This window comes from Balaenoptera borealis (assembly GCF_965194805.1).
Source record: "Balaenoptera borealis genome assembly, chromosome: 5".
NCBI classification, from domain to species: Eukaryota; Metazoa; Chordata; class Mammalia; order Artiodactyla; family Balaenopteridae; genus Balaenoptera; species Balaenoptera borealis.
The window spans coordinates 136,078,156-136,091,311 of record NC_138862.1 but is presented as its reverse complement, the minus strand read 5'-3'; the positions used below and the strand labels follow the sequence as shown (position 1 = coordinate 136,091,311).

Below are 13,156 nucleotides of genomic sequence, written 5' to 3'. Positions count from 1 at the left end.
ACCTCATTGCCTTGCCACCCTTCTTGGAGGCTTATTGGAAGCACAAGAAAGGAAGTTAGGACATTTTGCCAACCCAGTCTCATTTCTTCCTAAAGGGCATTTAGCATTTTTCCAGGTTATCTTGTATTTAATTTAGCACCTTCCCTGTCTTCCTGTAATGAGCTGAAGTGCAGTTTAAAAATAAAAACTAACCATATGAAGGCCATAAAGGAAATTTCAACAAATCTCCAAGGATTGGAAACAAACAGTATATGTGACCTGACCATATGGAAATAAACTGGAATTCAATTACAGAAAGATAGAAAATCCCCAAACATTTGGAAATTCAATACATTTGAATCCTTTGTAAATATTTGAAAAGATTAATAAAATCAATAATCTTCACGGCAGACTGATTAAGAATAAAAGAGAAAAAATACAAATTACCAGTGTCAGGGGTGGAAAAGGGGATGTCACCATGGACCCTAAATAACCAGTGGGGTGAAGAAGAAATCACAATGGAAAATGAAAACATTTTAAATTGAATGATGATGATAAGATGAGATCTCAAACATGTAAGCTACAGCTAAAGCAGTTCTTAGAGGAAATAGTTTTAAATGAATCTATACTTAGTAAAGAAGATCAAAAATCAATGCTCTAAGCTTACATATTAAGAAGCTAGAAAAAGAAAACCAAAGTAAACCCAAACTGAAAGTAGTAAAATAGTAAGTACAAAAGCAGAAATTGGGCTTCCCTGGTGGCACGGTGGTTAAGAATCTGCCTGCCAATGCAAGGGACACGGGTTCGAGCCCTGGCCCGGGAAGATCCCACATGCCGCAGAGCAGCGAAGCCCGTGTGCCACAACTACTGAGCCTGAGCTCTAGAGTCCGCAAGCCACAACTACTGAGCCCACGTACCACAACTACTGAGCCCACGTGCCACAACTCCTGAAGCCTGCGCGCCTACAGCCCATGCTCCGCAACAAGAGAAGCCACGACAATGAGAAGCTCACACACCGCAACAAAGAGTAGCCCCCGCTCACTGCAACTAGAGAAAGCCCACGCATAGCAACGAAGACCCAACACAGCCAAAAATAAATAAATAAATAAATAAATTTTTTTAAAACAAGCAGAAATCAATGGAAGAGAAAACAAAGAAACAATAGAAAAAAATCAAATCCAAAAATTGGTTCTTTGAAAAGATTAATAAATTTGGTAAATCCCTAGCAAGACTGATGAAGAATAAAAGAGAAAAAACACAAATTATCAATGTTAGGAATAAAAAAGAGGACATTCCTATTGATCCTGCAGACGTTTAAGCAATTATAAGATGATACTATGAATAAACTAGATGATATGGACAAATTCCTTGAAAAACTAAAAATTAGAATTAGATGCTTAAACCATTATTTGAAATTTACAGGTAGAACATTACTTGTTAGAATGAAAAATGTTCCAATTCCCCCTTACTTGAGAGTGAATTATTATATACATACTTAATACATGTATAATACTTAATAATACTTATTACTTAATACAATTTAATACTATAAGAGTCCCAAAATGCTTAAGTCCCAGTGTTTTTTCTTCGTAGGCTTGTTATGCTGCCTCTGCGGTTGGATATCTGACAGGCAGGTAAATTCAAGTCTATGTTTTATCTCAACTTCTTTTTTTAAACTGAGTTATAATTAACATACAGTATTATATTAGTTTTAGGTGTACAACATAGTGATTCAGTATTTTTATACATTATGAAATGGTCACCACCATAAGACCAGTTCCCATCTATCACCATACAAAGTTGTTACAATATTATTGACTGTGTTCCTATGCTGTACATTTCATCCTGATGATTTATTTATTTTATAGCTGGCAGTTTGTACCTCTTAATCCCCTTCACCTATTTTATCCGATCTTCCACACACCTCCCCTCTGGCAACCACCAGTTCTCTGTCTCTGAGTCTATTTTCTGTTCATTGTTTTGTTTTTAAGAGGCCACATGTAAGTGAAATCATATGGTATTTGGTTTTCTCTGTCTAATTTCACTAAGCATAATATCCTCCGAGTCCATCCATGTCGACACAGATGGCAAGATTTCATTCTTTTTTATGGCTGCGTAATATTGTGTGTGTGTATCAACCACATCTTCTTTACCCATTCATCCATGGATGGGCACTGAGGTTGCTTCCATATCTTGGCTATTGTAAACGGTGCTGCATGAACATAGGGGTACATACATCTTTTGGAATTAGTGTTTTTGTTTTCTTCTGATAAATACCCAGAGTGGAATTGCTGGATTGTATGGTAGTTCTATTTTTAGTTTTTTGAGGAAACTCCATACTGTTTTTCACAGTGGCTGCACCAATTTAAAGACTGTCTTAAATAGAGGTTCTTAAGAAATTACTTTATAAATTGAAAATGGCAAGTTGAATTATATGGAGATACCTTTTTCTTCAGTGCTTTAAGCTTAAAAAGTCATCTGGGGTAAAGCATTCAAGTTCAATTTAAAAAATTGGGGCAGAGCACTACATTTCAGAATTACTTTCTGGCAAAGACCAATTTACATTATATATTTATTTGTTAAGAAAATTTTTTAAAACACTTTTTTTCCATACAGAAATGTAACCATTAGTCAAAAATTTGCTTCTGTATGCAATCAACTTGATTTAGCCCAAATATAATAGGAGCAAAGTATAAAGAGGTTAGTGAAATACAGTGTGAGGTACCTTATTTCTTGCAGGAAGACTGATATAACCTTTTTTTTTCTAATTAAAAATATATTCTAATAATTGTTTTACAATTGTAGTAAAGATCTATATGTCCTGCCTTTGAAGTCCAAGAAGGTGACATTTCACCCTAAAGTGATATGAATCAAGTATTGCATTTGACCTGCTTTTAATAAAATTAATTCTGTTTTGCTTTTAGGCCGGGAGTTTGCCTTGTTGTTTCTGGCCCAGGTCTCATCCATGCTTTGGGTGGTATGGCAAATGCAAACATGAACTGTTGGTAATTACTTAAAACATTTTCTTAAAAATCTCAACGCATGGTTTTACCTAGTGGAGCAACCACTGATCTGTGGTGGGAAGACCAGGGGTCAGGTGCATGAGGAAATGGCTTAGTGAAAAATTGAGAGAGTTAGGAAGAAAATAAGAAAAAAAATCAACAGCTCTCTTACCTAGAAAAAAAGACTATTAATATTTTGTAATGAATATGTGTATATTCCATATATATATATATATATATATATATATATTTGTGAATGTGTGTATAAGTCTCTTTAAGTGAAGAACTGTTTATCAAAGATCCCAGCTCAATATGCAAGAATGTATTTAATTTTTCACTTGGTCTTGCATAACTAGCAGGATAATTGAAATCTTATATTTATTGAGTTGGCTTTATAAGCAGATTAGTTGCTCTTGCCCTTAATCCCATCTCTGGTTCTTTACCGATAAGATCATGTTAAAGGGGGCTATGTTTTGATCAATTCATAAAATGTTTAAATTTCCTGTGGGAAGGACATTGTTTTCTTTCTTGCCATGTGTTTCCTACTTTTTAGGGTTTGACTTCTTTCATCCTTACTACACTTTCTCTTTCTTATCTACCTTAGTGTCTGATAATTTTTGAGTAAGTTTAACTTTGCTGTATCTTTTCTTTTTTCTCCCCAAAGCATAAGAATTTTATTGCTGAGGAATTTTTTTCATTCTGCCATTTCCAAATAGACTCATTTAGGAAAGTGTGACAAAAGTTTTTTCCTTCTCTTAATTTCAAGAATAATAGGAAGGGCATAACAATTCATTTTACATCATCACACCCAGAGGTTTAGAATCAGTATCCAAAAGAGGCAGGGGAGAGAGGGGCATGGAGGAAAAATATTTACTACAAATTACAGATTTTTCCAAAATTGAGGAAGTGTTCTCTCACACGAAGTTGTTTCCTAAATCTTTCTAAATTGGCAGTTTTTAAGGGAAAATGTAATTCTCTCTCTTTCTCTCTTTTTTAACATTCATTGAGTGTTTATTATTCATTGGGCACTTGCTGAGTACTTTATGTGTTGATCTCATTTGTAATTCTCTTTAAAAAAAATTAATATTTCAGGCCCTTGATTGTGATTGGTGGTTCCTCTGAAAGAAGTCAGGAAACAATGGGGGCCTTTCAGGAGTTTCCTCAGGTACCCAACTCTTAAGATCTTCCCTCTATCATTTAGTAACTAAGTATACTCCATTAAGATTTAGGGAGAAGAAATTAAAACTCCTGTCTGCAAAATAAACAATTAAAATAAAAGTACCTGAGATATTTTAAAGGTAATTTTCCTCAAGTACAAGAAACTCTCAGTGTGGTTATTAAGAAAGCTTAGGTTCTGTTTAGGAGCAATCTTCCAAGAAATACACCTTTTTGACAGAAATTTAAACTCTGAAAATAAGTTCTTCAAAGAGTCAAGAAAATGCAGGAATAAAAATGGTTTGGGACTCTCAGACTTGGAGGAAGAGAAAAGTTGAGAGGAAAACTCCTACTCATACCTGTGGGACTAAGACTACCAACTGTTAAGTAGATTTTATATCAAAAAGTATTAAGAGAAACGGTTTCTATGGAATATACAGTGCTTCAAAGCACATGAAACAGTGAAAAATTAACACTACTGAATTTATGCCAAACAGCATAACAACAAAATATATAACAGGAAAACTGGCAGAAATGTAAAAATAGATTATTATTGTAATGAGATATAACAGATGAAGTTGTGTATTCCTGGCTGTAGAATTTCTGGGCCCAAGGATATACTTACTTACATTTTTAGGAGACAGTGTCAACTTCCCTTCCTATTTATATTCTCACCAGAGTTTATGAGAGTGCCTGTTTTCCTATATTATGGTAGATGCTGGGTATTATCTAACTTTTTTATTTTTGCCAGTCTAAGAAATGAAAATTGTGTCTTGTTTTGATTTTCTTCCTGAATCACACCAAGGCAGAGATTTGGTTGTACTTTGAATAGGCTTTTAAGAAACAATCTAGGTAATGCATTTTTCTCCATCTTGCCTCTAAACATAATGGAAAGTAATGGCTTAAGATTTTGTCTTCTTTCAGAAGAGTAATATGATACATGAGCTGAATTTTAAGTGATTTTCTTTTCACATATAGGTTGAAGCTTGTAGATTATATAGCAAGTTCTCTGCCCGGCCAAGTAGCATAGAAGCTATTCCCTCTATTATCGAAAAGGTACAGTATTTAATTACAAGCTCTCCAAGTCAGCTGCTTTTTCTGAATTGCTTATACCTGTGTTACTTTTATTCTCCATAGAATGAGTAGCAATTTGGAATATATTCAGGCAGTTAGCAATGATATTGATAAGTAGCTATGTACATTTTAATATTCACTGTCATTAACTTAAAGAAACAGATAAAGTAAATTATTTTGAAAAAATTTCCCCTCTAGTTTTTAAATTTTTTTAAATTATGGAAAAGTAAAAAGAAGGATATAATGAAATCCTGGGTACCCTTTATCTTATGCTTTTGCAAGATTATTTTTGAAAATAATACTTATATTATTAAGTATTATTACTTAAATTACTTAAATTTTTGAAAATTAGTACTTATTACTTAAATTATTTAAGTATTATTACTTAAATTTACTTAAGTTTTTGATAATTAGTACTTACATTAGTATTAATATAAGACCATCTATTAGTTGATTAAACAGTGTATTATAAATTAGTTTTATATGTGAAGTTACATTTGAGCTGTTTCAAAAACCATGTGTTATAGAAACCATTTGATACATGTTACAACATCACAGTTTCTGAAACCTTTGCCAAATCATTAGAATTAGGAAGCAGGTGAAAGTAATGTTATAAAGTAAAGACTGGTAGGCAGAACCTAGTAGATAATTTCTAGGACTAAAGTGTAATAGAAAATGAATTTTAAAGCCCTAAGTGCGTATTTCTTTCTTATCTCTCCCCTTTTAAACAAAAATATCTTTTAAAATATATAGAATCAATAGAGGGCATTTCAATGTAATTAAAATTGGTTACTTCTAAGGATGTTGCATCAACTAAGGATGTCGAGAAAAATCAAAATAGTGTTCATTTCACAATTTTAAATTCTCTTTGAGTGGAATGTGATAATAAGGATTGAGATTTTTAAAATATTTTCTTCCATTTGTAATGAACTTAGGCAGTGAGAAGCAGTATTTATGGTCGTCCAGGTGCTTGCTATGTTGACATACCTGCAGATTTTGTGAACCTCCAGGTGAATGTGGATTCTATAAGGTGAGTAATAGTTAAGTGGAGTCTTTCTTAATTGTGTTACCATAATGCTTACCTTTTAAAAAGAATTTACCTAGCAGTTTATAAGTTAATCTTCAGTTTGTCTTAACTTTTGAAGATTTAGTAATTAAACTGAATCCTGGCCAAAGGGCTTAATTCTCTTAATTAAAATGGCATTATTTAGGAATTATTTTGGGGTTTAATTACTACATCAAATACTTGGAGCTTCCCAAACTCCTCATTTGAAATTATTATTTCAGTAACCATAAAAAACTAATCCTCATGCAGTATGGTTACTTAGAGTCTTCATGGTATAAACCAAGAGATGAAGTGACTATTGAAAAATAGTAATTTTCAAATAGTTCTAGTAAGAACTCAGCATAAAAAATTTTAGTCTGTCTCTGTGATTTAAAAATATTTCAACACCAGATGTTACTGTGATTTGCCAAGTTCCCTTATTCCATAAATAAACACTGAGTGAACAATAAGTACAATAAATTGGTATCTAAGTCACGCCTGGTAAGGATGGGTACTTGGGTTAATGCATCACCCTGAGTACCATTTAGCACATTCCTGCTGTCATGGACCTAGTGACTACAGAGAGACAGTGGGCACTTCTGTTCACTCAGGATACCAAGTAGAGGTTTCCATTTGGGAGAGTCAGACAAAAAGGACATCTGTTCTTCATAATACCTGAACATGACAATCAAAATAATATTATTGGGGTTGGGGGGAGATGTACCTTAGGTAAGTTAACTCTGTAAGCCTTCTTTAAAATTTTTGTAAAGATTTGGATGTCCTTTTTTGGTATTATATGCCCAAGTTTTGTACAGTATGATGTTTATTAATTGGGATAAATGAACTAAAACACTGAGGAGTTGGTGTCTAGAAATACTTAACTATGACAGTTTTAATATTTAATATTTCTTTTACTAATGCATATTGTGGTACTAAAATATTGACTTACTCAGTGAGTGGAAATATAGTGAGGTAGTTAAAAGCATGGACTTTCGAGACAGAACAACCATTTTCAATCCAGTCTTTGCCATATGCCATCTGGGGACCCCAGGCAAGTTACCTACTTTTTGAGTTTTTTTTTTTTCACAGTAGTGAAACAGAGATAATGGTAATACCTAATCTCATTATTTTGAAAATTAAATAAGGATAAATGGCACATAGTAGGTATGAAATATTAACTTTTAGTATGTTTTTTATTATTACTACAACAACAACTACTACGACAGTGTGAAGCCATTAACTCAGATTTCCTGTCAGTGAATTGCTCCTTTGGTTGTTAGATGATCTTAGGGAATAAATATTAATTTACCAGGTATGACAAGGATATTATGGTTATATGGGAGAAAGTCTTTATCTTTTAATTTTTAAGTCTTGCTGCGGTAATCTACTGTCAAATGGTTTAGGAAGAAATGTATATGTATATTTATGTGTGTATGTGTGAAGCAAATGCGGTAAAATATTAGTAGTTGAATTTACAGGGTGGGCATATGGAGTTTATTATACTATTTTTTCTACCTTTTTATGTATTTGATATTTTCACAATAAAAAAGTTTAAAAGTTGGCCTCCTAATTAACAGAGCTCTTTGTTTCCAGGTACGTGGAGTGCTGCACGCCCCCTCCTGTTAGTATGGCAGAAAGCTCTGCTGTATGTATGGCAGCATCTGTTATTAGGAATGCCAGACAGCCCCTTCTTATCATCGGGAAAGGTAGCACTGAATGGAACTCTAAGTCTTGCTAGGCTTTCAAAAGAATGCTGATTCTGTTTAGAAATTGTCTTCATGATTTATTAGCATCGGCTCTAATGTTTGAAATTGGAATAAAAATTCTCTTTATTCATTTAGCATTATTTATTAGTTTTGAAATCATAGAATTATTCTAGAATGCCTGGAATATCACCTATTACATTTCTTTTTTTTTTTTTGTAAATTTATTTAGTTTATTTATTTTTGGCTGCGTTGGGTCTTCGTTGCTGAACGTGGGCTTTCTCTAGTTGTGGCGAGCGGGGGCTACTCTTCGTTGTGTGCGGGCTTCTCATTGTGGTGACTTCTCTTGTTGCAGATCACGGGCTCTAGGCGCACAGGCTTCAGTAGTTGTGGCACGCGGGCTCAGTAGTTGTGGCTCGTGGGCTCTAGGCACACAAGCTTAAGTGGTTGTGGCACACGGGCTTAGTTGCTCCTTGGCGTGTGGGATCTTCCCAGACCAGGGATCGAACCCGTGTTCCCTGCATTGGCAGGTAGATTCTTAACCACTGCGTCACCAGGGAAGTCCCTATTACATTTCTTATGAATAAAATATGTTTTTTTCCATTATGAAGATTACACATGAATATTATTAAAAATTTGGAAAATCCAGAAGATTAGAAAGAAGAAATCCCTTCATCCAAAGAAGTACTACATTTTAACATGTAGTACTTTTGTATTCCTTTTTGCATGTATATTTTATACATTGTGATCATACTGTATAGACAGTTTTTTTTTAAGTATACAATCTAATATCTTTTAGTATATTTACAAAGTTGTGCATCCATCACCACAATCAATTTTAGAATATTGTCATTACCCTCCCCCAAACCCCACATCCCTTAGCTGTCACCCCAAACCTCCTTAGCCCTCTGCCCCAAGCAACCGTGAATCTGTTTTCTGTCTCTATAGATTTGCCTATTTGGACACGTCTTTTAAATAGAATCATATAATGTATGGTCCTTTGTGACTGACCTTTTTGATTTAACGTAATGTTTTCAAGGTTCATCCATGTTGTAGCGTGTATCAGTACATCATTTCTTTTTATTGCTGAATAATAGTGATAATATATTTATTATAATTATATATAATATAATAATAAGTGTAATTCATAGTTATTATTGTTATTATTCCATTGTACGGATATACCACATTTAATTTAATCCATTCATAGTTAATGGACATTTGGGATGTTTCCACTTTTGAACTGCTGTGAAAAATGTTGCTATGAACATTCATGTACAAATGTTTGTGTGGATGTATATTTTCAGTTCTCTTCAGTATGTACCTAGGAGTGGGATTGCTGGGTCAAATGGCCACGCTATTAGACAGTTTCGTATTATACTTAATTCATTTAACGTTAGAATAACATTTTCTCATGGTCTTAGATTTTTTCCCAAATATTTTTAATGTCCATTCATGTATATACTAATACTTTACTGGCAAATATTTAAATCTTTGCCAGTTTTTGTTTGTGTTTAGAATAGCTGCAACAGACTCGTTTGTACTTAAAGCTTTTTCCATACTTAGGATATAAGATAGATTCCCAGAAAGAAAATTAACTAAGTTAAAATGTATTCATATTTTAAGGCCTTTGGAGCATATTGTCCGATTGCTTTCTCCCAAGGTATTGTACCAATTTATACGCATGTCAGCAATTTATTATAGTATCCATTATATGTTCTAGACCTGAGGGGGCTGTGAATCATCTATGACCATGCTAGTCATTTATCAACTACTTAGGAAATAACTACATAGAAAGTAAAAACAGTTTTAGTAAAAATGGTGGACAACAGAAAAAAATTGAAGTCAGAGCTGAGTTGTGTACAGCTATGTGATATATTAGCTCTGTGACCTTGGCAAAAACTGCTTTGAGTCTCAGTTACCTCACTTGTAAAGTAGAGATTAGCTACCTCAACAGTATTGTTACAATTAAACAACAAAATAATAGAGCTCAGTGGATGCTAGTTTTTGTACTTCCTTTAACCATCATTTAATGAGTCTTTATGATAAGGCAGGGATTATAGAAAACATTTGTGAGGTATATAGAGAAATAATGGTTCCTACTTATAAGTAGACAGACCTGGTCACAAATAAGTGGGGTGTGTGTAGACAGCTGAGGTGGATTCCCAGGGGAAGCAGCAACAATGTTCTTGTGTAGGTGGTGTGGAAAGACCGTTCAGAAGAGATGACGCTGTAGCCACCCCTTGAAAAAATGGGTGACCGGTCACTGAGTGGACACAGAGAACCCACGCAGTCCAGGAAGAGGGAACTGAATGGACAAATATTGAGGCAAGAAGGAGAATAGAAGGAAACTTTCTGGATTAAAAAAAAGGGATTATTTTTCATCCTACATGGATGACAAAAGATTCTAAGGTAGTTTTATAGGAGGGAGCATTAAATTGAATCTGAACATACTATACTATTTACTGAGACTCAGTAGAGAATTATAAGTTCTGGATATGGAGTAATATTCTACTAACCCTCAGAAAGAGCATAAAGTTAAATAGCTAAAATGATGGCCTTGATGACATTAGAAACGAAATCATTTCTATATTCAAACAGTAAGTTGTTTTCAGTGCCACTGAGGGCATAAAGCATATGGTTATTCTGCAGGCACACAACTGTAAAAACAAATGATGTGACCCATTCGAGTTAGTCCTGTTGTGATCACAGGATTATAGAGCCTATGAAGCGATCTACAGAGCTTTAGAAACGCAGGCGCCTTGTTAGAATTTCCGTACGCAGACTAGATGACTGTGCAGTCCTGGTTAGCTGGTGGTGGGGAGCAACGTGTGAGGTTGCTCTTCCCTGTCAGGGCAAAGTCCTTCCTTTCCCACCTGCGCCTACCAGTAGATGTGTGTCCAGGGAATTGTGAGTAGTAATCCAATAGGAAAGTAGCATAGAACTGACAGTTAAGAGCAGCAAGAGATGTGAAGTGCAACCTTTGTTTGGGGGTAGACGTCGTTCAGAATAATTGATAATATTACTTGGGGGGGAAATTAGAACTATTGCCCTCTTAAACATTGTAAAATACCAAAGATAAAAACCGTAGTCACAGGACTTCCCTGGTGGTCCAGTGGTTAAGACTCTGCACTTCCACTGCAGGGGCACAGGTTTGATCCCTGGTCGGGGAACTAAGATCCCACGTGCCGCGTGGCGTGGCCAAAAAACAAAAACCATAGTCACAATTTGTTTTGAGTTTAAGCCCTGAGCAGGAGAATGTTTGAGAAGTTCTAAAAGCAATTTCACATGAACTATTTTAAGGGTCACAGTGTCTGGAGCTTAACTGACTTGTCCAATACATTTCGATTTCTTGTAGGTGCTGCTTATGCCCGTGCAGAGGAGAGTATCGGGAAATTGGTGGAGCAATGTAAATTGCCATTTCTGCCCACCCCCATGGGAAAGGGTGTTATCCCTGACAACCATCCAAACTGTGTAGGTGCTGCCAGATCCAGGTACGTGGCGCTCCAGATTTTAAATACAATGGCTTGGCAGATTCCAGGCTAATTTAAATTATTTTGTGACTTTAATGAATCTAGGAGAAGTTCTGAAAGAATCACATAATTTTAAGCACATCTGTTTCTTTTTAGACTTTTCAGCACTTTAAAGATGTTGTCCTCTATCTCCTGACTCTCATGGTTTCAGATGAGAAATCTGTAGTCATTTGAATCTCTGTCCGCTGATGTAGTTGTCTTTCTGTGGCTCCTTCCAGAATTTTTTTTTATCTTTGTTTCTCAGCAGTTTGATTATGATGTGTCTGGACACGGTTTTCTTTTAGTTTATCCTGTTTGGGGTTCTCTAATCTTCTTGAATCTGTACATTGATACCTTTCACCAAATTTGGAAAGTTTTTGGCCGTTATTTCTTCAAATATTTTTTTCTACACCGATCTCTTTCTCTTTTCTGAAGTAACACAAATATTAGGCATGTTGATATTGTCCCATAGGTCCCTGAATAACTGTTTAATTCTTTTTAATCCTTTTGTCTACTTTATATGTTCTATTTCTCTGCGGAGAATGTTTATCTTCCCATTTATTTCAAGAGTATTTTTGTTTACCTTATGGAACATAGTTATAATAGCTGATTTAAAGTATGTGTTTACTGATTCTAACATCTGGGTCATCAGTACAATTGGCATCTATTCATTATATTTTCTTTTGAAATTGGTTACATTATTCTGGTTCTTTGTGTTTTGAGTAGTTTTGGATTGTATCCTAGAATTTTGAATACTGTGTTGTGAGATTCTAGGTCATACCAAAATCCTCTGTAGAATGCTGATTTTGTTTGTTTGTTTTAGCAAGCAGTTAGCTTGGTTAGATTCAGACTGCAGGTTCTGACTCACTCACTCACTGTGAGCATGGTTCCAGGGTCAGTTGATTTCCAAAGCCTTTGCTATGCTCCTTTGGGTCTGTCCACACATGCCCAGCCCAGGGGTGAGCCCCAGCCCCAGTTCTGGATATAAACATGCTGGTTAATATCCAGAACTAGGGATTCCTTTTCTCTCTTAAGACATAGCCCACCCATTTCCCAGAGTCCCTTTTCCTGGCCCTTGCTGCTACCTTATCATACCACACAACAGGTGCTGCCTTTGAGGCAAAGTGGCAGGAAAAAAAAGAAAGATGAAAGATAAGGGGGATGCCCTCATATTCTCCAGACCACAGGGGCCCCTTTTCCCAGTTCCTCTTGCCTGAAAAATGAAGTTTCTCTTGGGATTTTAGCTGCTTAGGACTTACCACAGTGCCACTGTGCTGCCCTCACAGCACAGCTGTGAGAGAGAAATAGAGAAAAAGAAAATTTTGGAGCTTTCCCCCCATGCTCTCAGGCATGCAGGGTCCCTTTTCCTGATCTTCTGGCCAAAAAGACACGGTTTCTCTCCAAGTTTTTGCTTTCCTTTAGTTCTGCAACTAGGACTGCTCTGAATCAAAGCGAAGAGATAAAAGAGGGGAAAACCTTAAAAACTCACCGCCTGCATGGGTCACTTCTTTGATCTCGTCCCGGTCCACCTACTGTTGTTTACTTTTCAGAAGCCTCAGGTAGTTGCTTTTTATAGTTTGTTCAGAGTTTCCACTGTATCAGTGGGAGAGCTAGGCTGGAGTGGGATTACCCAGCCTTGGCTGGCACTGGAAGTCTCTTCTTCTTAGATTTTTTTTTTTAATTGAC

The 13,156-nt window shown here is 35.4% G+C and overlaps 1 protein-coding gene across 8 annotated transcripts in view; it reads left to right on the top strand.

Moving 5' to 3' along the window:
* HACL1 (2-hydroxyacyl-CoA lyase 1) overlaps positions 1-13,156 on the top strand; it is a 48,821-nt gene that overhangs the window by 1,436 nt on the left and 34,229 nt on the right. For 5 of the 8 annotated variants that reach the window (XM_082392737.1, XM_082392736.1, XM_082392739.1 and 2 more), the window contains exons 3-9: positions 1,573-1,613; positions 2,904-2,984; positions 4,074-4,146; positions 5,115-5,192; positions 6,146-6,240; positions 7,849-7,961; positions 11,317-11,452. In XM_082392737.1, coding sequence (XP_082248863.1) covers positions 1,573-1,613; positions 2,904-2,984; positions 4,074-4,146; positions 5,115-5,192; positions 6,146-6,240; positions 7,849-7,961; positions 11,317-11,452 — 617 coding nt within the window. The remainder of the gene's footprint in view (positions 1-1,572; positions 1,614-2,903; positions 2,985-4,073; positions 4,147-5,114; positions 5,193-6,145; positions 6,241-7,848; positions 7,962-11,316; positions 11,453-13,156) is intronic. The other 3 variants (XM_082392738.1, XM_082392742.1, XM_082392741.1) reach the window with 3 other exon arrangements.